General features: G+C 40.3%; 2 protein-coding genes across 3 annotated transcripts in view; one reads left to right on the plus strand and one right to left on the minus strand.

Moving 5' to 3' along the window:
• Positions 1–21,960, plus strand: part of CHMP2B (charged multivesicular body protein 2B) — a 32,679-nt gene extending 10,719 nt beyond the window's left edge. Inside the window, exons 4-6 of one of the 2 annotated variants that reach the window (XM_073304167.1) lie at positions 1,421–1,523; positions 3,059–3,165; positions 21,761–21,960. In XM_073304167.1, the coding sequence (XP_073160268.1) occupies positions 1,421–1,523; positions 3,059–3,165; positions 21,761–21,955 (405 nt within the window). In that variant the 3' untranslated portion in view covers positions 21,956–21,960. Of the gene's footprint in view, positions 1–1,420; positions 1,524–3,058; positions 3,166–3,324; positions 5,124–21,760 lie in introns of those variants that run through there. The other variant, XM_073304176.1, reaches the window with a different exon arrangement.
• On the minus strand, positions 8,486–23,527 carry POU1F1 (POU class 1 homeobox 1). The gene is made up of 6 exons (XM_073304189.1): positions 23,344–23,527; positions 21,531–21,644; positions 20,091–20,336; positions 16,952–17,116; positions 12,409–12,469; positions 8,486–8,831 (listed from the first exon to the last, which is right to left on the minus strand). The coding sequence occupies exons 1-6, from the start codon at positions 23,525–23,527 to the stop codon at positions 8,618–8,620; spliced, it is 984 nt and encodes a 327-aa protein (XP_073160290.1). The 3' UTR covers positions 8,486–8,617.
• Between the last annotated feature and the right edge of the window lie 3,493 nt (positions 23,528–27,020).

The following is a 27,020-nucleotide window of genomic DNA, read 5'->3' on the forward strand; positions in this document are numbered from 1 at the left end:
CTCTTTATCCCTGGAATATTTTGGATTAAACTTCTTAAAGCAAACATAGTGGTATAATCGCAGTGGTGGAACAAAATCAGCAGAAATGTCAATAGATACAGATCTTAACGGATTTGGAAAAAAAATGAAGCAGGTTTGTCAGTGGGCTATGCAACGTTATGGGGATTGAAGGAGAATTAAGTTATTTTGACCACCTAATGGTCAACTTTTTCAGTTAATGCAGTAAAAAATACAGAACTAAAAACACTGACTTAATTTTGGAGCCATAGTGTTCTCTAACCCATACCAGGATCTACAGTCATACAACATTCAATTAAAATCAGATGCAACTCACTGTCTAGCTGCCTCAACAAATGAGATGAGTAAGCAGTTTTTCAGTATCTTGTCCATAAATGTATCTGTAAATAGGACACTTAGTGTTACTATCTGTCTATAAAATTAAAGCACACACTACTATGATTGGAGAATATTCCCCCCCCCCCCCCCGAAAAAATGTATTTATGTCCACTGACAACCCTTGAATTGGAAAAGGAGAACAAAAAGCTTTTTCTCAATTTAAACAAAATTAGAAATGAAAGCAGACATTTCCCTTAGGCTTCAGTTTTAAGTTTCTAATATATCACTGATATCAATTATTAATGTATCCTTTTAAACTAGTTTTCCATATGTTCCTAAAGTGTATGTAGCACTTTCTACAAAGAGGCTACTTCCTTTATTTTTTGCACATATCACAATTTAGTGTTTGACATGGAAGCTGCTTTGAGGAGGCAAAATACCATAGCTTTATATTAATGAATCAAAAAGGAAGTAATACTGGGTGAATGTGTTTTTTACACACCTGTGGTAATCAGTGCCATGAAGTTTGGTAAAATATTATGTTTAAGGTTTAGTAGTATGTGGCAGAGGTTCTCTAAGTGATACCAAGTGTTCAACCTGTACTATTAACTTTTGAACACCCTGGCATTTGCCATTATCAGAAACGTCATACTTGCTACTGCTTTATCCTAGATGGAGAAACGTCATAATGACTTCATGCCCGCTTCCTACTGCTGGTTGATGAGAATGTTCTTAACTTGCTTTAAACATTGCCATTTCCATCTGTCTGATAACAATTAGTTGCCTAATTATGGAACTTTTCTCCTCCTGCAAGCCAGAAAAGTGACAAATTAAGAAAAAAGTCTAGCTTGTTGTTGTTCTGCACTAGTCAGAGTAGTAGATTTTATTAATTACTAGACAAGGGACCAACTGAGGATTCCATATGCACCCAGAGCTCCCACTAAAGTGGGAGTCTACATATGCAAAGCATGCAGAACCTGGCCCCAGGTTTGTTAGACTAGAAATCACTTAACTTTGCCTAACATATTCAGTATACTACACAAATTTGTGCAATTTTATGATTAATATTCTCTAATATTGTTAGACAATGCAGTCTGTTAACAAGAAAATGGACCCTCAAAAGACATTACAAACTATGCAGAACTTCCAGAAGGAAAACATGAAGATGGAAATGACTGAGGAAATGAGTAAGTTATGTGTTCTAGTAAATAACTTCAGCAAGCATTGACACTATCAGTCCATTAAAACAGGTAGGCACACCTTAATGCCACTTCTGAGTATTACTAATAATACATGAGATTACTATCAATAAGCAATGATTAAAGGGAAAATATTTCACGTTCGGCATGGTTACTTCGGGTATTTGACAGTACTGCATGTATAGTTGTATGAAAGACCTGTAAAAATGAGAGGCACTGAGTGGGAGAGTTGTTGAACAGGTGTAATTACCACTACTATTTGAATTGACTAAATCAAGGGAATATCCTGTTAACCTAACAATTAGAAATTCAGACCCTGGGGAATAAGACATGGCATTCTGTTTTTCACGGATAGTAGAAACTTCACATGAGCAAGTGGCATGGAGAGTTGCTGCTCTTGTGCAAGGAAAGAGAAGCAGTAGCACAAGCTCTTCTGCTTTTTGAGAAGGGGTGAAAGACTAAAGTGCAACAGTAATATGTAGTTAAGTATATTTGCTCTTGTTTACAAAGAAGCATATGTACTGGGTATGGGAATTCTAGAAATGAAGAAGGCTTTAGTGTTGGCGTACAGATAAGCAACTCTATCATCTAGTCTGGAGTTATGTCTGAGCTTTTGGATTAAATTTAAAGTTTTGGGCTTGCCTGTAGATGTTTGTGTACCCTGATCTGTAAATGAGAATAGTTGAAGGCCTCTCACTTGCAGCAGTCAGGGTTATGTAGAACTTGTAAAATGTTTTGAGGGGCAGGAGTCCTTAGAACTATCCTTCCAGCAACTGACTTGTACATATAAAACAATAATGGACAGAATAGTGGTACAGAGCAGCCAAACACAGCCTGGAATCCTATCTGTCCACTGGGTACGAGGAGCCACCCTCTTCTCTGTTTTACCACAATGGCTTATTAGCTTGTTGGTAATTTGTAAGCGTCAGTGATGCCACACTGGTCTTGCTACTGGCTACTGTTAACACAGCATTCTTCTCATCCTAAAATCTGCCACTGCATTGCCTCTGCTGGGGGAAACTAGCAGAATTTTAAAAATTATACTATGGTGCTAGGCATCAATGCACCAACCCCTTAGTTGGATTTCTGCAATTGGGGGGCAGGGAGAGAAATGAGGTCTTTAAGGGGGATGTGGAGGGTTTTTTTAATTGGTTTGCTTTTTAAATGTAACAAAGAATTCTGAAACTAAATCCTTTCTGAAAAATAGTGAAATCAAACCTCTGTGTGAAGTGCTGGCATGTGACTGCATAGTGCAATTGTTAGCACTACTTCAGGGGCAAGATTTTAAAGTGCAGAGGTAGGCAGAGGACTCCTGGGTTGCCAGCATGTGGTGCTAAGTGATGCAGTGCTGTTCTGCAAATGCACACAGTGTACGTTCCTTTCTTTTGCCATCTCACGTAGTGACGCTACTGCTGCATGCTAGGATTGTAGAAGAACAGTGGGTTTTAGTTAGTCTCCCATTTATTCTGTGAACAGTAATCTTTCTGTACTAATGTAGCTCTGGTTTTTATTTTCCTTCCTAGTTAATGATACCCTGGATGATATCTTTGAGGGCTCTGATGAAGAAGAGGAAAGCCAGGATATTGTGAACCAAGTGCTTGATGAAATTGGAATTGAAATCTCAGGAAAGGTATGGAGAAATGTTCTTTAGGGTGGGTCAAATACCTTCCTCTATTTTTTTTTTTAAATGTCATCCTAACAGCTTTCATTTTGTAGTTCTGTGCTAGAAGTCAAATTGTCACAGTGTGTATTGGTTTTACTCAGCGAAGTTTGTGTGTTCCTTTAATAGATGGCCAAAGCACCATCTGCTGCCAGAGGCTTACCATCTGCATCAGCATCAAAAACTACCACCATTTCAGATGAAGAGATTGAACGGCAGCTTAAAGCTTTGGGAGTAGATTAGCCTGATGACAATACACAGCCTGCCTTTTAACAATTATTCAACTACAGACAGATGTAAAATGTACACTTTTTCAACACAACTGATGTACTTTGGTTTTAAGGAGAACTGAAGTCTTCAGAAACAAGATGATTCACACCAAAAAAGGCTTATTTCTTGCCGAGAACCATTATTAGTGGCACTGAATTCCTGAAATTGTTTGAAAAACTACTTTATCAGATGACATGAATAGATAACTTGCATGTGGGATTTTTTGAACACCGGCTTGAGATCTAAGGTAAACAGGTACATCCATTTACACCAAGTCTGAAGTTGGGCTGTGTTGCATTCAAGATTTATCCCCACAGTTTAGTTGTTTGAGCAGCACTGGCTTTTTTTAATTTACAAAATGTCAGCTGGCAAGCAGACTTGGAAAAATAACAATTATAATATAAGATCTTCATTTGTTTAGCTTTTTTTGAAATTGTCATCCTGTGATTGTTGACAGCATTTCTCTGGATAATATTTGGAGTGTTTATAAAAGCACTACACATGGAAAGTTCTTAGAATATTTTATGATCTTGTCTTTACGCTTGCTTTCAGTTTGAAAAGGGATAACCTTTTTCTTTTGGTGAGTGAGAACCTTGATACTCTAGTAAGCGTAGGCAATTATAGCTTTGTTTTTCAGGTGTCTTTAGTAAATTTGACTTGATTCATTCTTAGACAATTGTACTACTTACTGAAGGGTATGGGTGCAATCCAGCTCTTATTAACTTCAGTGGAAGAGGCTTGAACTAAATATTTTTAGTGAATATTTTGCATGAAAGGCACTGACTAAACTGTATTGTACTGTAACATAGCTAACTTCAACAGAATTGTTGTGCCTTTGTGTATATAAAACCTTGCTATATGCGCCTGATTTTTCAAAATTGTATTAATTGTTGAAGGGTAGAGTAACTACTGTTAACGCTGTTATTGCCAGGTACAAAATATTCTGAGAAGTGCTATCTACACTTGATAGCAGTCCATGCTGAAGTTCGTATCTAAAGGACTTCAGCACTTGTAAAAGGAATCCTGCCTGAAATCTCACTGTATATATTTTACAGTACTTATCCCGTAACAGTACTTACCCCTAAAAGATACTGCATTGTTTACTAAGGTACATGTGATTGCTTCCTGGCAGGTGAAATCTAAATCTTATCAGAATGACTTGGCTGCCTTATACCTATGATTACTCCTTTTAGGTTAAAAAAAAGAAAATGCTGGGTATTACACGTTGTATAGTAGAAGGTTAAGGTTAGACACAAGTGATTTGGATAACAGTATAATAGGAACAGGCTCTGATTCTAAGGTTTTCCACGGTCTTTGATCTGTATCATCATCGGGTCCATAGATTAGCACTGACTTTAAGCCATTAATCAAAGAGCGCTTAGTCTCTAAGTGGGAAAGCAAGCCCTGAGTGGAATTGCTATTGTCACATCTGCCAGTGCAGGACTGAGCAGGGAAATAAAGGTTATAATCATCGGTTTGTGAGCCCAGGTCTAGGAGTAGAAATACAGAATGCTGTTTTCACTAGAAAACATGGGGCCAAACCATGCATCTGCAATGTGCAAGTGTACATACTACACACACACACCCCTGACATTTAGGGTGAATTTTCTTTGACCATTTATTTTGTAAAAATCTAATAAAAGCTTTTATTCCCCCAATGGCTGTCCTGATGGTGGGGTCTTACATGTAAGTTATCTAGTAATGGATGTTATAATCTTTTGTGATGTCACTTAGGAGGGATATTAGTTGTGAATTCCATCAGTTTTGGAAAAAATTAATTGTTGCTGTTGCTAGTGGGGTTGGGGAGGTTTCTGTACGCACTGAACCTTAGCACTGGCTTGTTGGGCTAAAAACAAAAAAAGTAGCTGAAAACTGCTGACCCTGCTCTAGTCCTGCTCCCCTCTTCACTGTTTCACCTTCCCCCTCCCCCTCCCACAACCCAGCCCTGCCCGATTTATTTTCACTGCAATCAGAGCAAAGAGTATGGCTGTAAATATTAAACTGTGCACTTAATTACAATGGAAATGTCAGTGAAAATAGGCCTTTGGCAAAGCAAAAACCAGTATTTCTTGCTTTGGGCTTGATATTGCTATGTGCCCCATATGTCATCAATCATTCGTCTACAATGCTCCTTCACTGTTTAAAACAATCTCTCAAATTATTGAATTAATTCAAAGCTCAGTTGCTTTTATCATTAGTCAGACAAAGTGGGTGAGGTAATATCTTTTATTGGTAGTGGCACCCTACTGCAGCTTAGTGGAGAACTTCTGTCCCACCACAAAGTTTAATATAAACTGTTAAAAGGCATCACCTTAGCCTTACAAAGGGAAATATTAGGAGCCAGAAATACTTATGACCTGCAAAAGGGGGGGCTGGTGAGAGATGCAGCCTGAAGAAGTCAAATGCATATGGCTACCTAAAGACAGCAGCTGCTTGTCCCCCAGGTTTAAAGGATCAGGTATCAGAAGAGCATTTTCGGAAGAATGCGTGGAAGCGGGTGAAACCAGATAAGAGTGATCAGTAGCCCCTAGAGATAGGAAGATGGTGGTGGGTGTTTCAACCCTCAGGGCCAGGGATCTAGGTGTAGGACATCTTATGGCTGTCAATCTGGTGGTCTGAAGTATTGTTTTGGTGTTTCTGTAACCCAGATGTTTTCGGACAAGTTGCTTGCTGTAGTTAACCATTCACTCTTCCGTTATGTGAGAATGGCACAGGTTTCATTTGTTTTGCCATGTTTCTTAAAGTGTCCTTTACCCATAAACACTCTTGAAGGACAAGAGCATCAGCGTAGTGACTGACTGACTGATGCATTCACTGTAACTACTGTAGCATGCAAAAAAGAATATGTAGCAGCAGAGTGCAGCAGCTACGGTAAAATCAAAATACTATCACAACCAAACAAATGTGAACAGTTACATTTTGTATTAGAGGTTACTTGAACAATGCTTTATTTTTGGCAAAGAGTAGGGTTAGTTTTTCATAATCCCTTTTAAACAGGCAAATAATTTAGAAAATAAACTCTAAAACTGTCATATTGCAAGTTTAACTACATATGCATAATACACCACAAGAAACTTCAAACAAAGAAACAAAAGTAACCAAGGAATAAAATTACAAGTCATCACCTTCATTTCTCTACTTTTCCAATGATTTTACAACAGGCATTTCTGTCAGTACAGCATCTGTGGGTGGTGGTGAAGGCTGAGACTTAATCCCAGAAAGTGCACTCTTGCTTTGTAAAGTAGTGACTGATCTGTGTTAGTATTGTGACAGTCTGGGGGTTAGAATAGTTCAAGTCCTGTATGAAACATGCATTAGCAAGGGGGAGAGGGATATTCTCTCCCTCTCCCCCCCCTTCAGTTTTAATTTAGAATCCTCTCCTAAAGAGAAAAAGAAAAGCACTAATGCAGTTCATTCATGAGGATATATTTTCTTAATACAGGAGACTATATTCCTTAGTTTAACATGCCTAGGGCCCCTTCCTGGCTGTGCTTATGTATTATTTAAAGCACACCAACATAGATATGTTCTATGTGATACACTTAATGACCTCAAATATTATAACCTCTTTCTGGATCTATTATCTAGTAGTTTTCTAAATCACCATCATGCCTGCTTCACGTAAAACTAATTTTTTATTTACCATTACCACTAATGTGCATTCCTCTAATTTTAGTCCTGGGAAAAAGCTTGAAATATGTACACATTAATTAGTATCGTTGTAACAAATAATGGGAGCAATGTTGCTGCAGTGATCACTGGACCACCCGTCCCTTGAGTGATGAAGTCACATTATTCCAACTCCCCTTAATCCCTGGCTTCCTGGGCGTGGAGCTATGAAATCATTTAGTCATCTCTGCAGGACAGGACAAGAGAGAGGACTAGAAATAATTATTTGTGCCTGTTCTTTTCTAAACCTCATCCTCCCCAGGGGAAAATGAGTTTATACTTGAGTTTTGATTTAACTAGGTTTAAAGCATTTAGAAAGTCAGCAAGACTTTCTGTAGCCTTTGGCGATCAGTGTAAAGGGAATGTCATTTCTGCTCAGCACCTGTCTAAACGGATTGGCTGTGTATTGAGAAATGTTACACATTAGCAAAGGTGGCAGTATCTCAAGGGTCTTAAAGCTCATTGTACCAGGGCTAAGGCAGCAGCCAGAATGCCTCTGTAATGTTTCCATCCTAGAAATCTGCCAAGCTGCTACATTTGATGCTCTCTATGGGAGGGCAGTTATTCAGTCCTTGCTTAATAGAACTTAGCCCACCTTCATGAGTTTGTATTACCAGCTAGACTCCACAAGAGGGAAGATGTAGAGGCCGCTTTAAAGAAGAAAGGCTGTTTGCATTAAGCAGTTTTTTAAGACTGGCAACTGTCTCAATTACCCGGTCACCTTCCTCAGACTTCAATGATGCTGAAGTTTAGCAGGAGGACGAACCACTGATCTCACAGCCTCATCCCTCGGCTCTATAAATGTTTGGTGCTGTGAAGGGGCACTTCTGTGGTCCCAACAGCTGTAGCTTTTCTAGGTTTGTGAAGATCATTGCTGTTGGGTGAGTGAGGGGCACATCACACAAGTTCTTTCACATGCTACAGTTCCAATAAGTAACTTCTTTGTATTTAACACAAGATTTCATTCCAGATCTTTTGGGTAAAGTTCACATTAACTAGTGAAAAGAAAAGGAGTACTTGTGGCACCTTAGAGACTAACCAATTTATTTGAGCATGAGCTTTCGTGAGCTACAGCTCACTTCATCGGATGCTCACAAAAGCTCATGCTCAAATAAATTGGTTAGTCTCTAAGGTGCCACAAATACTCCTTTTCTTTTTGCGAATACAGACTAACACAGCTGTTACTCTGAAACCTGTCATTAACTAGTGAGTGTATTGTGGATGCAAGAAAGGCATGGTATATGAATAGTACTTACTGTGAAATTTTTAACAATCAATTTAATGCAGATTGAATAGTTGACAGCTAAGCAACAGTCTCCCCTACACAAATACATATAGTAACAATGTTTCCAATCTTTTACATTAAAATCAAGCCCACTGAAGATATGTTACAGTTAAAATTAACTTATAGAGGAAACAAATGACAATACTTTAAAAAAAAAATCTTAAAGACCCAGAAATCCTCAACTATGCACAGGAAACTTTACCGGCACTCATGATGCTCCTTCATAATGGAACTAAAGGTGTTCTGGTGTAAACTTGTCTTCACTCTCTTTTCCCTTTGTCTTCGGTTGCAAAACCAAACTCTCACAACTTCCTTCTCGAGGTTAAGCCCCTCAGCCATCCTCATAATCTCTTGAGAAGAAGGCTTACTTTGTTCCCCAAAGTTTCTCTCTAGAGCTTCTTTAGCAGAAATGCTGGAAGAAGGGATAAATAAAAATGCCACTGTTAGTGACTTTGGACAGACTTGGGTCATGGCTGCTATTTTAGGCTAAGCTGCAATGATATGAACATTAAAAATATTGCACTAAAAAGGCAAGAAACTGCTTTGCTTTCCCTCTCAGTAAAAACACTGAGTTTAAAGGGTATTATGGTTCCATGTTGCCATGGGCTGCAAAAATCTGATAGTATCTTTATGTTCAATCCACACTGAAAATAATAAGGACTTTATTATAATTTTAGAGGTAATCCATTAAATGTAGTTCATGCATTTATATAGCCCATGGCAACCCAAGAATCATCACATGCTCCCCAAAAGTCAGTTTTAGCCTATTTGCATTGCAGTAGAACCCAAAAATGTGCTGCAGTTCAGCTGGTACAGGCAGCATAAAAGTTAAGAGCTATTTTCCTCCCATATTCAGACACAGAGGCTGAATATAGGTGAATTTTTTGTGTGCTGTTTATTCTCCAAAAAGAATAAGTGCCTGAAATGTGCTTGTACAAAAGCAATTAGGATGAAAAGCTTGATCTTGTCACACCTAGTTTTAGCATTAGCGGTATCATTCCTTTTTGTCCACAAGAGGTCACTGTACACTTTATTCTAGATATGAAGCATGTTTATTTCTGCTAGTGTGGTTCAAGACCCTGCAGCAGAAATTCTAGTACGGATGAACAACTTTGCATGTAACTTTAGATTGCCCTTAGTGTAATTTCATTAGTAATGCATTTTCTTTTTTATGTTGGGTTATTGATGCTAGCTAGCTGAAAGCTGAGTGTTCCATAGATGCACAGCTGTAGTAATAAGTATTTAAATAAAGTTTTCACTGGGTCAAACAGCTGAAAATAAAATATAATTTCTCACATCCATATTATGGATAGTTTGATCAGGTCCTACAAAGCTCCTACACTGGAGTAGGCTAACTCACTCACTGTTTTTCATCTCCAGATTCTAGTTTATCCTCAAGAAATCTACCTAAAACTTCAATGGGAGTGAAGTGCAGAGGTACTACTCTCCTCTAGCTCATTCTTAAAGAGGTTCCCAAGCTGGGGTCCCAGGCTCCGCAAGGGATCAGTGAACATTTTCTTTCTTACCGAGTGCGTCCCCCTTTCCTTGCACTGTGTGCGCATGTGTACAAAACTGATCATTTATAGTGTGTAAGGAACCAGTTAGTTTTATTGGCTTGCAAATTAGAGGTGTTTCATGGATGCCAGCATAGCACTGATACACCAGGAGTGTAATAGTAGAATTGGAGATGATATGTCTCCTGTGAAGAGGTGTCTCTCATTGGGACTATTCCCCAATTAGAAAAAGGGTCTTTGACTCCAAACACCACTGATCTCTGAAGATTATTCCAGATGGCCACTCTCCCCATAACATAGAAATCTAGAGTCATGCTGGTTTTAACAAAAATTTGTGCAGGCCTCATTGCACAGATCAGCAGCAGTGCTGTGAAGACTGACTGCTCTTTGCAATGACACTGGGATTGTATACATGCTAATACAGGCATTGGGACAGATCTGTGCACAGGAGCCATTCCTCGGTGTTATCCAGGTCATCATAGTTTGGAATGACCTAGCAGAGAATGTGGGGGGGGACCCAGCACAGTTCTCATCATGTTTAGCTAATAATTGGATCAAAATTCATATTTTTATTGATGTCATTATCCCATCTGGTTTTGCTTATTTATGTATGTAAATACTTTTGTTAATGACCTATATTAATAACAAGAGGGCCCATGCCCACTCTGCTTCCAAAGGCAGAGGGGGCTGAACTCCATAGATGTGGGCCACCAAAGGTGCAAAAACAGAGAAAGTCAGCTCCAAGGGACATTGTCCCCACATTCTACCCTAAACCACACACCTCATACAGGGAACACGTGCTACATTCCCTCAACATCCGCCAAGCGCTGGTCTTTTGTCTGCACCGCACTTGCACCTTCCGCGCTTCATCCTGTCTCTTCCTCACCATTGCAGAACGCTGCTGGGGCCGCACCCTCTCTTCACAATGCCTCTCCCTCTGTATTATGGACTGCTACGCTCTCTCTCATGTCTCCCCCCCCCCCACCTCCCATCAGGGAGCCTACTCCATGCATGCTTAAACTGTCATGTCGGCCTTCCATACAGATGTTGCATGGCAGGACATTTGTTGGGAGGCCACTTGGTCCTCTGTCCACACTTACTGCCCACTATGCCCTCGCACCTGCTGCAGTGACAGATGTGGTAGTCGACCAAGCTGTCCTTCAGCCTGTAACTTCGGGTGAGCCCTCATGCCCGCCTCTGCACTGAGCACAGCTTGCTACTCTCCCATGTTTGGAATCCACATATGGACCATCACTCAAAGAAAAGGTTATTTACTGTAACTGGAGGTTCTTTAAGATATGGGCTCCCCATCTGGATTCCAGTAGCTGCCCTCTGCTCCAGGCTCCGTTGCTTACTGGTGCGAGGGAACTGGAGCAGTGTCAATCCACACAGCCTCTTAAAGCCTCGGACGTGCCACGCGGTTGATGCACAAAGCACGTGCGGGTCAACGGACACAACTCTGAACAGTTCTGGTGCACGGCAGGCATGCGCACCCACATTTGGAATCCAGAGAGGGACCACATATCTCAAAGAACCTCCAGTTACAGTAAGTAACCTCTTCTGCCAACACGAGCTCTAGTCAAACCCTTCCTCTCATTCACAGCCTCTCAGCCCAAGAAGCCATGGAATGCACTTCAAAACTCTATGACAAACACCTGTTGGAATATGATCTACAGTCTAAAAACATTTTCAGTGATTAATGTATACAGAAATTCTATAATGTATTCAATGCATGTGTGTGTGTGTATTTATATACATACACACAAAATTCTCTGTTGAATGCTGTGGAAATTTTGTTTAGTGAAGTGACATTTTTGATGCCTTTTGAATGCTAAAATAGCAACATCCAGCAACTTTTCAGGGTTTCTCTGACAACTTCCTGCTATGTGGAGTTGGCAACTCTGCACTCCCCTTCCCTCTTTCCTTACAGCCTCTGAAAGACCCTCTGTAGAAGCTCCACAGGATCCAGATCCCTGGCCAAGGGAGGGGTAGATGCTCTTTGCAGCAAGCTTTCCCCCCAAGCCACCAGGACTAATCACCACAAGTTATAGCAGAAGTAATGCAATTTCTCCTGTATCATCAAACCTCCCACAAAGGAAGTTCAGAGGCTGTATAAGGAGCCAGTGGGGTACAGAAGTTTATTACTGAGTTGGATGTCATAAAGGATGGGATTACCAGGGGTCATAAATGGGTATGTTTTTTTACAAACAAAAAGTGTGTGAGGGGGAGGTTTGTTGAAAAAATTAAAAGGCTGAAGGTTTTGGTGCAGCTCCTTAGTTGGTTGATAAATGGGATGAAATTTTTTGTGAAAATTTTCACACAAAATTTGTCCCTGTTTTTCAAAATTGGATTTATTTTTCAACCAGCTCTAGATAGAGCTTCTAAGGAAAAGTATTACTTAGATTTCAAACCTAAGAAGGATATGAGGAAAAAAAAAGGACTTCCAATACATAATTTGCTGAAGTATTGTATTACCTTATGGTGGTTCTGCGCTTTCTTTTCCGCTCATTCACGCCAACTTTTTCATTGTATAAAGCTATATTAAAAAAGGGGGAGTTACCTTCCAAGATTAAAACAAATACAATAATTTCTAGAAACCATTGTTACCAGTCATGTTTTAATACCATGAACACATGCCAGATATGGTTGCTGAATGATCTGCTTGAAACATTTCTCTGTGGAAAGAACAAGGAGTACTTTTAGCACCTTAGAGACTAACAAATTTATTTGAGCATAAGTTTTCATGGTCTAAAGCCCACTTCATCAGATACATGCAGTGAAAAATACAGTAGGAAGATATGTATACACAAACACACACACACACACAGAGAGAACAAGAAAAAGTGGGGGTTGCCATACCATCTCTTAAGGAGAACAATCGATTAAGGTGGGCTATTATCAGCAGAAGAAAAAAAAACTTTTGTAGTGATAATCAGACAACACTGATGACATCATCATCTGCTGGACCCATGGAAAAGAAGCCATTGAGGAATTCCACCATGATTTCAACAATTTCCATCCCACCTTCAACCTCAGCCTGGACCAGACCACACAAGAGATCCACTTCCTGGACACAACAGTGCTAATAAGCGATGGTCATATAAACACCACCCTATACCGGAAACCTATTGACCGCTATACTTACCAAATGCGTCCAGCTTTCATCCAGACCATACCACACAATCCACTGTCTACAGCAAAGCTCTAAGATACAACCACATTTGCTCCAATCCCTCAGACAGAGACAAACACCTACAAGATCTCTATCAAGCATTCTTACAACTACAATACCCACCTGCAGAAGTGAAGAAACAGATTGACAGAGCCAGAAGAGTTCCCAGAAGTTACCTACTACAGGATAGGCCCAACAAAGAAAGTAACAGAACGTCACTAGCCATCACCTTCAGCCCCCAACTAAAACCTCTCCAGCGCATCATCAAAGATCTACAACCTATCCTGAAGGACGACCCACCACTCTCACAGATCTTGGGAGACAGACCAGTCCTTGCTTACAGACAGCCCCCCAACCTGAAGCAAATACTCACCAGCAACCACACACCACACAACAAAAACACTAACCCAGGAATCTATCCTTGCAACAAAGCCTGTTGCCAACTCTGTTCACATATGTATTCAAGGGACACCATCATAGGACCTAATCACATTATCAGAGGCTCATTCACCTGCACATCTACCAATGTGATATATGCCATCATGTGCCAGCAATGCCCCTCTGCCATGTACATTGGCCAAACCGGACAGTCTCTACGCAAAAGAATAAATGGACACAAATCAAACGTCAAGAATTATAACATTCAAAAACCAGTCGGAGAACACTTCAACCTCCCGGGACGCTAAATTACAGACCTAAAAGTCGCAATTCTTCAACAAAAAAACTTCAAAAACAGACTCCAACGAGAAACAGCAGAACTGGAATTAATCTGCAAACTGGACACCATTGAATTAGGCTTGAATAAAGACTAGGAGTGGATGAGTCATTACACTAACTAAAATATTTCCCCATGCTAATTTTCCCCCTACTGTTACTCACACCTTCTTGTCAACTGTTTGAAATGGGCCATCCTGATTATCACTACTAAAGTTTTTTCTTCTTCTTCTTCTCCTGCTGATAATATAACGAGACCAATTGATTAAGGTGAGCTAAGAGTTGGTATGGCAACCCCCATTTTTTCATGTTCTCTGTATATACCTTCCTATTGTATTTTCAGCTGCATGCATCTGATGAAGTGGGCTTTAGCCCACGAAAGCTTAATGCTCAAATAAATTTGTTAGTCTCTAAGGTGCCACCAGTACTCCTTGTTCTTTCTGCTGATACAGACTAGCACAGCTACTACTCTGAAACATTTCTCTTTGGGACATCTGGCTGAATGTTGTAATTGCACTCTTCAGGAATAAGTAAAGGTTTATGTTGTGAACAGCGCTGAAGGAACCTATCTACATTGGTTCAAAGCAGATTCATTTTTTGAGCGTGTCAAAATCACTCTGTACATCAAAATATTTCTGGTCCAACCGCAGGTACTGTTTCTTGTTACAAACTCATAGACATGGTTTGGATTTGATCAGAGATTGTTGTTTTGATTTGGGTTTTTTTGCAGTTTTGTGCCAGTGGGTTTAATGGTCATAGTGGGACATGTTGACATAATTTGTTCCAAGAGATGCAGCTCATTTTCAAAATGCACTGGAGAAACACTGAGTCTGTTGGCCTGGATATCCACATACAGGGCAAAAGAATTTGTACCCATTATGAGCATGTTCCACGCAGCCCTTGCTGGCTCATGACTGCAGGCTGAGCTCACACAAGGGCTGATTTTGGGTGCATCTGAGACTGCATCATTGGCTTCCTCAACCATGGGATGCTGTTCCAGGAAGGAGGATTACTGGGAAGAGATGGGGTCCACCTGACCAAGAAGGGTCAGAGGATCTTCGTGTACTGATTCACCAACCGAGAGAGGGCTTTAAACTAGATTCAAAGGGGCAGTTGACAAATCCCCACAGTTAAACAGGAAAAAGGCAGATGTTGTGCAGGACATGGGAAATTACTGTAGGGTCAAAGGAGCAACAAGAGGGAAATTAATGGGGGAATTTGCTCAACGTATTAGATGCCTATACACAAATGGAAGGAGTATGGGGAATAAACAGGAACAACTGAAAGGATTAGTACATAAGCCAAATGATGACAATTGGTATCACAGAGACTGATAGGCTAAATCTCATGACTGGAATATTTGCTATAGAGGGGTATAGCTTGTTCAGGAAGGACAGTTTGCGAAAAAGGAGGTGGTGTGGCATTGTACACCAAAAATATATACACATTTATCTGAGGTTCAGAAGTAGATGAGAGGCAGACCATTTGAAAGTCTCTGGGAAAGAAATGGGGAATAAAATAAGGGTGACATGATGATATGGAGTCTATTATAGACCATCAAATTAAGAAGAGGAGGTGAAGGATGCTTTTCTAGAACAAACAGGCTACAAAAAGGGCAGCTGCCCCGGGGCCCAGCGATTTAAAAGGACCCGGAGCCCCAGGCAGCACGGGCTGGGGAGCGCTGAAGGGCTGGCTGGGGGAGGCTGACTCCCTAGCCCTGCCCCTTCCGCCTGAGGCTCCGCCCTGTTATTTGTGGTTGGGAGGAGGAAAAAGCAGGAGTGCACCGAACAGATAAAAATGTAGGGGTTAAATAGCAATGGTAAAAGCTACTATAACAATGGAAGTATCTTCTTACTTACACCATTTCTCTTCCCTTAATGATCAGTAAAGTCATTTTGACAGTGATAGAACATACATGATCTGATTTAATACAATCTAGTGTGTATTAGGTCCTCTGTCGGTGGCACTCCAGCACATATTCCATGCCTCTGAAAGGGCAACCTTTGATTGTGAGATTAGAAAGGATCAGCCATTTTGGGGCTCGGATGAGAAATTCTGTCAAAGCTGAGTTGGATCTTCAATAGGAAGGAGTCAGCTATACTGTATATGAAAGAATCACATGCTCACCTGTTTTGGTCTTCAGAGGAATCCTACAGGGGAGAGAGGCTTTGGATCTGGATCTGCTTTCTTTTAACGTCCCGGCATACCATCTGCTGACGTGCAGAACCTCAGCTACATAGTAGCTCAGATTGTTGTTTAAGGCCAAGGAACATACACTGCCAGGAGCTTTTCTCTCTCCTCATCCTGAGCCAGTTATGTGCTGGGCAGGTCTTCCAATGTAATTTACAACAGCTAACCTATTCTAAATCATGTCCTAAGTCATGCCTCTGCCACAGAATCCCAGGGGCTCATCCAGCAGCTGGGGTTTTCAGGGCATAGGGAAGATGGCAAAGAGCAGATGTTAAAACTCCCATGGTATCCCCCCCTTCTACTTTTATAGGGGGCATGGTGTTGGGTAGTCACATTCCTTTTCCCATTGCCACATCCCTTACACCTGTAATAGGGAGCAAGTTGGTGTAGGAGTTTCAACACCAGCGCTCTACCATTGGAAGATCTTCTTGTACCAGGTTTCAGAGGAACAGCCGTGTTAGTCTGTATTCGCAAAAAGAAAAGGAGGACTTGTGGCACCTTAGAGACTAACCAATTTATTTGAGCATGAGCTTTGTACACTTGGTACACTTGTACCAGTGATTCTTCCACAGCCAGCTATGCTGTCTTTCGGACTAGAATTCAATGGCAGTGCATCAAAAACCAGCTGCCTTGTACCTCAAGAGCTGGGCTAGTTTGCATGAATGGGCTTGAGGGAAATGAGGGACATATAAGAGAGCCACATCTCTCTAATTTGTGCCTGCCATACGTTTCTGGCAGGTTTGCTTCCCTCTACCCATGACACAGGCATCAGTCCTACTGAATTTAATGCATGTACTGATCCTACAATATTTATATTCATCTTCCCCACCTGAATAAACAAAAAGCTGGACCAGTGGAAGTTATATACTACTAACCATCTTATACATTAAAGAGCTTCTTGTAGGGGTAAGACTAAATTCTAGAGGCGTTATAAATATCTACCTCCTATTTGTTCTGCTTCTTCCAGCCACTTGGATAATATCAATTTCAGTTTGCAGGCATTCTTGAAACTTAGCTGCAAATTTTCAAATCGGCAAATGGTTGTTTGACTGAACTCAGAGCCATGCACAGCAGCCAGGGCTTCTCCAACATTTGTTTGTGTGTAGCCTGTCAAAAAGCAATAAAGAAAAAAAAACTTGAGTAACCTAACCTGGTTTATTTACAGAAAGATACATTCCACCTTGGTCACTGCCCCCAAAACACACTTTTTGGTAAGTTGCCTTAAGTGTTTTCTTTGATTGTTTCGATCTGACATCAGTCTTACTCTGGTGTATCTCTCTTGTCTTCAGTGGAGATCACAAGTGTAAAACAGGTGAGATGAGCATCCGTTCCCATGTCTATCATGAGACACATGCAATTTGACCAGTATGATAATGTAGGCAGGAAGCAACAGCAAATGATCATGCAGTAATTCTGCACACAGAATTAAAAGTTTATTTTAACATTAGGGGTCTGATTTAAACCCAGAAAAGAACAACAATTCAGGGTTCAGACTTTAAAATCTAAGAATATACTCTGATTTTTACTCACACCATTGTAACTGCTGTGACTGCTGCTTCTCACAGTAATCATTATCCTCCTGTTTAATCTCATTTACCCTCAGTTTGTTGTGTCCACCTGCTGATTCTCCTCATATACTTGGATTGTAAACTCTATGGGGGAGGGTCTGTCTTTTCATTATGTATCTGTCCAGTGCCTAGCACAATGAGGCCCTGAGCCATGAGCAGAGGCTCTAGGCACTACCATTATACAAAGAAGAATGTAAACAACAAAATAAAACACAATTTCCAATCCCATTTCCAGGGTTGGGCCTCTCTCTCACAGGCCTGGGCCACACTTGAAAAATTAGATCGACCCAGCTACATTGCTCAGGGCTTGAGAAAAATGTCATTCAGTGAGCACCATAGTTAGGTCGGCCTAATCCTCACTGTAGACACAGCTAAGTCTTCTTCTATCTCCTCCCCATAATGGGCATAATCCTCAAGGTGTTGAGTGTCTTCCCCTCCTATTGACGTTAGTAGGTAGTGAGGATCCTAAGCACCTCACAGTATCAAACCCTCTGTTATTAATGTTAACATTTTGCCCTAGCAGGGCACTGTCTACTTGACTTTAGGCTGTTGGTACATCCCGTTTTTATTAATGGCATTAAGACCAATCCTGCAGTCTCTGTTCAGCCACATCTGTTTAAGTCAATAGGCGTTTTGAGTGTGCAGGAATTCAGGATCAAGCCACTGTAAATAATTACTACTGAAGTATTCGTGGGCATAGGTAATCTTGCCCTTTCTGTGACTGACCATTAAATAGTCATGATATACAGCAAAACAGCACAGGTTGTAAACACTCTTTCAGACACCATACCCTTGCTCTAGCTCTCATTTCTGTATGGAAAATGGATAGTAATATCCCTGTAGCTTTAGAGATAATACAGATGGCTGTTACAGCCATATAAATTACATGCTTTTACAGAGCTGTGTTTTACAGTGGAGTCATGCCATATTCTGTAATGATACAATCTATTGTTATAGGAGAAAATTAAAAATGACCACTCGTAATTCACAAAGTGAATTTAGTATCCATGAAGGGGCTGGATTTGCAGTGTTTGACACATACAACTTCGTTTTTTTCAGTGCAGCACAGACAGGACCAAGCTTCCTCACACTGCCCCACCAGTGTGCTTCCATCTTGTCATGGAGGGAAATCTCTAGGGGTGATAGGGATAATCCAGCGCCAGTGCCCATTTAATCTTTGTACGGTGCTGAGGCTGCCAGTGAGTATGATATGGACATCTCTCCACCAGAAATCAAGCTGAGATCATCCACACATTTCATATCATCCCCAAGTAGTTCTCAGATGGTAACAAAATGGTCACCACAATACTCAGCAGTGGTTAAAATGAACCTAAAACTGGAGGGGGAGCTCCTCAGTTTTGGTTGTTGTATGTTGTACATTGAGATCATTTAGTGAAAAGAAATTGCATCATCATGCATGATGGGACATGGCCCGGCGACAAGGGAATACGTGAATCTGAGAGAAGTCTAGGTTCCCAAAGAGCCAAACAGAAGTGCATATATGTGTGAGAGATAGGGCATGGACCTGTGGCCAATGGGAGCTGCGGGAGCGGTGCCTGCAGGCAAGAGCAGTGTGCAGAGCCACCGGGCGTACTTCTGCCTAGGAGCTGGACCTGCTGGCTGTTTCTGAGGCATGCATAGCACGGAGTCAAGACAGACAGGAAGCCTGCCTTGCCCCCCCCACTGCGCCGGTGACCAGGAGCCACCTGAGGTAAGCCCACACCCCAGCCCTGAGCCCCCACAAAACCTGGGGTACAATTTTAAAGGAAGGGTTGAAGACTAGAGCTGGTTGGAAATTTTCCATCTAAAATGAAAATGGCTTTTTGACTAAATAGAAATGTATTGCTACAACAGCTGCTTTCTTTTTTAAAACACGGGTTTTATGAAAAAAAATTAAATGTATGTTTTGCTGTTTTGGGCAACCAAAAGCTTGGTGAAAATGAATAAAATTTCACTTTCATCAATTTTTCACAGGATAAAAATCATTTCCTGTCCAACTCCATTGAAATCATTTAAAAATGTGTCATTTTGTGTCTAAATCATACCTTAAATCAGCCTTACAACTTGTACAACTGCCGTGGTGAATAATTTTTGACAGGCAAAGTATCCTTAGGTTTTTCACTATCATAGTAACAAGTAGATTTTGTACCCAGTTTGGCAAATTTCCATGACAATCCTGAAAGGCTGAATTAAATGCAACTTTACAGTATGATTTATGTGATTGATCACACTTTCCCCTAGAATACAGCTAGTCCAGATACCAATAATCTGCTCTCAAAGGCAGACAGAAGTAGTAGATAGAGCAGAAAGTTTTAAAATCACTTACTGTTCTTGCAAAAAGTTGCAAAAAGCTTGAGGCAATTAGTTCTAAACAAGTCTTCTAGGTATGGAGAAAGCTTGGTAAACGTGAGGCAGGTTTTAAATTATAAAGCATATCAGATGGACTAGAATATAAAACATACAGAAATAATTGAGCTTTCATTTGGATTTTCAGGCTAGTACAAAGCACATACCTAGCTTAATTCTCCTCAGTTTGAACTCATTGGCAAACTTTTCCAGTTCCCTGATTTCAGGGGAATCCATGTCTATTGGCTCTTCAACAGACTTGGTTTTTCTGCGGAATTCCTGCTTGAAGTCAGTGGCTGTGGGATCATCTCCAAGGATAGACTGGTGCATGGGAGTGAAGCCATGCCCCAGAGCACAGGAACTGGCACTGAGAGCATGTTCAGGAAATTTATAAAGGCAAGGGGTCAGGCCACCTGCATGAAGGCAAAAAGCACAATTTGATATAATCATTCTCCAGCATTGCGTAAGAAACCTTTGTGTCAACTATCAACTGTTAAGCTTTGTAATATTACATACTAGAGAGAGGAAGGATTGTCCAGTGGTTAAGGCATCAGCCTGGCACTTAGGAGACCAGGGCTCAATTCCCTGAACTGTCATACTTTGCCTCAGTTCCTTATCTGTGAAATGTGAATAATAGTACTATATGCTATGAAGTGTTCAAATACTATGAGAATGAGGGCCATACAAGTACCTTAGATAGACTTATATTGGGACAGGTCCTCAACTGGTGTAAATTTGCATTGCTTTCATTGAAGTAAATGGACCTATGTCAGTTTACACTAGCTGAGGATCTGGCCCATAGTCTTTGTTTGTTTTCTGGTACCAACAATACTACTTTATAAACTACATGTGATATGCAGATTCGGTACTATATACAACCAATTTCAATGGAAATTTCCTTGAGTAAAGAGTACAGGATGAAGCCCAAAGAATGATAAGATCGTCACATTATAATTTTAGAGAGGAAAGTAATTGCACAAGTATGAACTACTTTATGCTAAATTTTATTCACTATTGGACAATACAGCACCATTTAATCAAGAGCAGGTGCCCTTTGTGCTGGGCACTGAACAAACAGAGAGACTCCCTGAGCTGAACAGACAAAATTTGATATCTTCCATTGTTGCTTGCATTGTTGTTGTAGCAGTGTCTGTCTCAGAATTTTAGAGAGACAAGGTAGGTGAGGTATATCTTTTATTGAGCAACAAAAGTCAGTCCGATAAAAGATATCGCCCACCTTGTCTCTCTGACGTGACAAGGCAGACAAAGCATGGGAGGGAGAAAAGAAAAATTCTTACCCCCATTTTAGAGCTGGGGGATCAAGAGAGTAATTGACTTGCCCAGTCATGCAGTCTGTAGCCTAGTCTGGAAGTGAACCCACATCTCCAGCCCAGCATCTAAACCACAAGACCATCCTTCCTTTCTCTTCCTTCTCTTTTGTTCTTCTTGTCTTGTTCACTGCTTAGATACATCCTCCAGAGGGCTGGGAATACAATGGAGGTTCTAACCCTATTGATATATAAAGTCACATGCAGTATGACTGCGAAAAAGGAGAGGGAGCTGTTAAATGTCAGAAGGGCAAAAGTCTAAACAAGAGAAGGCCTTGCCTTGCAGAGTGCTGACTCCATTCACCACGTTGGGATGGGGCATGCTGCAGGTCTGTAAAATGCGACTCTGGGAGAGACTTGCTGATAACATCTCTGGGGTTGCAGGCTTGATGCCTAAAAGGAAGTGGGAAAAAAGGAGAGACTGCAGTAACATGGAATTCTTTTGGTGTAGAAATAGGTTGATATTTCTGAATGGAAATCCTCCTCATCTAATGATTCTTCTTCTGTAGACTTCCCATAGAGATCTAAACAAGAATTTCTGTACCAGAGACACAAGAAGAGACACAGAAGCAGGAGCATTTGGCCATGTGAAGAAAGAGTCTTACTTGCTGTCCCAGAAAAGTCTGCATGAGGAAACATTCACCTGTGCTGATTCATTTTTACATTTTCCCTCCTTCTCAATTGAAATAAAATGCTGTGTTTGATTTTGGATTAGTTTTGAGCCATAGTTATTTCCTGGCAAGTCTCTTCCCCTGGCATTACTACATTATTTTCCTGGTTGACACTTCACTTGAACACCTTTATATTGAACAATTTCTCTTCTCTCTTCAGTGTGGTATCTAGAGAACTGCATTGGGTGCTAAGACATCTTTACAAGTTATGTCATAAAGTCTATGGATCCTCTGTGTGAAAACAGTTCATATTGCTCCATGAGATTTGGAAAAGCATAAACTGAATTAAGTGATTTCTCTTTGGCCTTCACATACATTTCCTTTCACTCTGAAGGACTGAGATTCCTACATGTCAGCTACAGTATTTCTGTGAAAAGAAACCACCCCTGATGTGTTTACTCTGGTTGAAAGCAAGTTGTTATTACTCAACATAAGTTCCTATTTCAAAGCTTGCCAGGCTATTATTAATCATAAAGCCTGCAACAGTCTCTGCAAGACTAATGCTTCTTATACCTACTAAACCATGTCAGGCCCCGGATATTTCCCTTGATGTTTTATAACAAGGTATAGTGGTGTCCCAGATACACTAGCCACACTATCACATAACAGTGTGATTTTAATTGTGAGTATAAGGAACAATCCTGATCGCCCATAGCTACCAGCTGTTAAGGTGTGACCTCACACTTTTTGTTTGTATCAGGAGTGACTGGGAGGGAAGAACAACATGGGGGAGGAGGGAATCCAGACAATGCACTTTTCATTTTTTCTTCCCTACCTGCTCCAAGTCAGCTTCAGGGAAAGGAGTGGGGACTCTGGATTGAGAAACAGAATGTTCACCAGCCAAAATCTGAGTCACAATTAATGGAATGTTTGATACCTTGTCACAAGTTTTATGAGTACCAAAAATGGCACTCCATTTATTTTTGTTTCTTTAATTGATCTCGCCCTGGGTGGATTATTCTGAAGCAGCTACGTCCTGTGCTGAATTTACCTCCCTGAATTCAATACAAATTCCATAATCAGTTATAATTTTTATTATTTGTACTGCATAGGGCCCCTGAGGCCCCAAGTAAGATTGGGGCCCCAGTGCACTGGGGCCATATACAGAAATGGCAGAAAGAGCCCCAAAGAGCTTCCAATCTAAGTGCACAAGACAGACAATGGGTGAGAGAAAGGAAGCATTATCCCAGTGTCACAGACAAGGAAGTGAGGCAGAGAAAGTAAGTGATTTGCTCAGGATCCCCAGATAGAGGCTGAGAGAGAGCATGAAACTGAACCCAGTTCTCCTGAGTCCCAGTCCAGTGCCTTAACCATGAGGCCATCCTACCTCTCATTAACCTCCATTCCCTCAACCCCTCTGAAGGAAAATCCCCTCAAACAATCATGCCAATAACTAACCTGTTAGAGTGAATATCTCTTACCTGCCATCACCCCATAGGTAGACTGTTGGTTTCCATAATGACAGGAAGGGACTGAATAATGAAGACCTGTAGATGCGTTTCCCAAAGTTGCCATGGAGAAGTGCACGTGGGAACATTTAGGAGTATGGACCAAAGACAAAACAGACGGGACTGGTAAGAAAATGTATGAGGATTCAAGATACATCCTTTCAGTCCAGAGGTAGAGAATATCTGTACTTTGTTTCTGCCTGCATGCTAACCATTCTATGCTGCTTTTTAACTCTCAAGGTAATTCTGTAGGAAACAGCCTATAGTAGGTGCTCATGCCTCATCAGAAAACTGGCTAGCTCGCTTTTAGCCAAGAGCAATGATTTATCTTGCCCGGTTTTTAAATTTATTATCTCAAGTGTAATAATTTAGGTATCCTGACAAGCTCTCCTCTTTACATGTGTATGAAGATCAGGCCCCCAATACTGTTCCATCTATTTTTACTTTAATCTTTTCTAAGTTCTTGAAAAGTCCATCAGCCCCTAAAATGAAAACCTAAAAGAAGCATATATAACCAAGAGGACAATTTTCTATGTAGAGTAAAGCCTACATTTGTGCATGCAGTGATTTGGGGCACTCACCTGGAGACACCTTAAAAGGGTCTGATTTTCAGAAGTGCTGAGCACCCACCCTCTGAAAACCAGGGCCCTTTAAGGTGTCTTCAGATGGTCCTTCAAAAGTAGAGACATTCAAAACTTTGAAAATTTAGGCAACATTTTGCAATAGCAGTAGCAATAGACCCACATGCACTTTGTCTCCATAGTTTGCACAGGTGTCTGGCAGGCAGTGGGATGGCTGGCAGAAGTTTGAAGAAGAGAACAAGGAAATAGATTCCATTGTTTGCTTGGCTACACTATTATGTATCAGGCATCTCCGGAAACCAGGTAAGGGTTTAAGAAGCAGCATGACCCACAATAATAAAATTATTAGCTGTGTAGGGCAGCATTTTACACTGACAAAATATTCTGTAAAGTTTTCTGTATCCTCAAATGTTGAGCTATTGCTGGTCAATTCTGTAAATAAAAATATTAATAATTTTGGCTGACTCTAATGAAGAGATTGAAGGTTCATATCTCTGCTCTGTAATGTCTAGCATCAGTATCCCCAAAATCTACTATGCATTTCTGTATGCATGCAAAGCAGGAAGTCTGGTTTTTGAAGATGTTGTATATTAAAGATGCGTGGAGATGTGCTAAATCCCACAGAATGAGAATATATTGTCTCCCTCTAATGGCTGATCCATGAAAGAAGTTTATGAGTCTGTTGTTGCTTCCAAATAATGGATTTAGCCCTCTCCCTCAAACAATAAAGAGGCCATGCTTTTGACCCTTTCAGAAATTCACCTTGCTTCCAAATGACCCCAACAACACTGAATCCCACATCAGGGCTCGTTCAGGAACTTAGGACAACTCAAACTGAGTATTCCTAACTGTAATTTCAATATTGGCAATTCAGTGGGATGGCAATTCAGTGGGCTAAGTTAACTGAGTTTGTGGGAGTTGTTCATGTCTTCTTGGACCTGTGTCCACATCACAGAAAACCTAGTCACAAATAGGCTCCTGTGTTGGCAGCCGCAGCAGAGAGACCAAGGAAAGATAGACATGAGAACTGCACGACTTGGTTACTATTCATGGCTAATCCTTCTACATCAAAGCTGAAGCATGTTGTTAGAACAGTCTGGAGAAATTTGCATTTCTTTCACCCTTGCTCTGGGACTAAAAGGAAAAACAGATACAAACAAGTGGATATTTTTAAAGTACTGGATTGTATATGAATTGTCGCTAAGACTACAGAACTATGTTGGTGTCTTTGATTCTTTTGAGCTGTATAAATGCACAGAAGGATTTCTGCAGTATGGCAAAACTGTTAACGTAATGATCTATGACATTTTAATAGTTTACAACACTGCTGTTATCGTGGTCATCAAAGTTCAGATATTTAGAACTACACTTTTATAGTTTACATTCACGTTTTGCACTAGTATAACAATATCAGTTGTGGGAGGAGGCAGCCTGATTTTTACCACCAATATAGTTATACCGGTACAGCGGCTACTGTTGACACAGTTATACTGGTATAGGGGACCTTAGATAGGTATTGCTTATTCTCCTTTCCGTACTATACTGGTAAAGCACATTCATATCAGCATACCTGCATCCACACTAGGGACTGTACTGCTTTAAACTACACAGTATAGATAAAGCTGTACAATGTTTGTGCTTAGACAAAAAGTCTTAGTTAAAGACTTATTTTGAATTACTTGTTTACTGTTGAATTTTGCCAATCTGCAATTTGCTAATCCACACATCCCATGATTTTCAGACATAAAAGACTGACATTTCCAACTTCCTGGCAATATTTTAATAGCAGATGCAGGAGTGAAGTCTTACATCGCTAAGATATTTTTTTAAATAAAATCTACTCCAGAACATATCTTTAATAATATATATAGCATACAGATAACATGTACTTGTCTAAAGTTTATGATGAGGTATCTTTGCTTTTGTGTGTGTGTGTTCACTTACTTGCCAGTTAGCAAAATTAATTCATATGCAACGGCGCTACAAGGCCCAGACGCATTGTGAGGGATTTTGTCATTTTAAAAAAAGAATTAAATAATGATTGTGTAAAAATCCTTATACATTTCTTTCTTTGCACAAGTTCTTTACACTGACTCACCATAGCACTGTGTATTACAGTTCTTGTCATCTGTACTAAAAACTTAGAACCTTTCCCCTAATACAAATAAATGTTCTCTCTATTACTGCTTTCTTTGTGTTGTAGCTGTGTTGGGTCCAGGATATTAGAGAAACCAGGTGGGTGAGGTAATATCTTTTATTGGACCAACCTGTGTTGGTGAAAGAGACAAGCTTTCAAGTTACAAAGAGTTCTTCTTCATTTCCCCCTTTCCCAGACCTGAAGAGCTCTGTGTAGCTCAAAAGCTTGTCTTTTTCACCAAAATAAGTTGGTCCGCTAAAAGAGATTTCTTCACCCACTTTTTCTTTCTTCTAGGACTGTACACTGGCATTCTTGGGTAATAATACAATAAAATAGAATGTGATTCTGCATTTCTTATTAGGCAAAATTTCCATTGACTTCAGTGGGATTTGTGCTTTATGAAGGACTGCAGAACTGGGCCTATGATTATTAAACACCACAGCATAGACTTAGTAAAAGGATGTGGTGATATTTTCAGCCAACATGTGTTCATTTAATTCTTTACTTTGGAGCATGTGGGAAATGAAACAATTCAGAAAGTGCTACCATAAAATGGATATAGAAATTTGTTCTCTTTTCCCTAATTTAAGTTCTCTTATGTTTTTCTAACAAGCACTATGAAACATTTTGAACCCCCTATTTAATACATGCAATCATATTGTCATCAATACTCTCAATTTTCTGTGTAGTGTACTGTACTTAAGTGGTTCATTTTCCTTCCAACTGAAAGATGTTACTTCCAGTATGCTTAACAAGAGATCATCGTTTTATTGAAGACATCTAGTAAAATTCTCTCCTCCATGCAACTCAATTTAAGTCAGTGGGTTAGCTGAAATTAATATTCAGTTCTCTCTATTTATGAAAGTTTATTTTCATTCATTCAAAAAAACAGAAATGCCAATGAGATAAAACTCCAGTTCTGTACATTTTCA

The sequence above is a fragment of the Lepidochelys kempii genome, chromosome 1, assembly GCF_965140265.1.
Source record: "Lepidochelys kempii isolate rLepKem1 chromosome 1, rLepKem1.hap2, whole genome shotgun sequence".
NCBI classification, from domain to species: Eukaryota; Metazoa; Chordata; order Testudines; family Cheloniidae; genus Lepidochelys; species Lepidochelys kempii.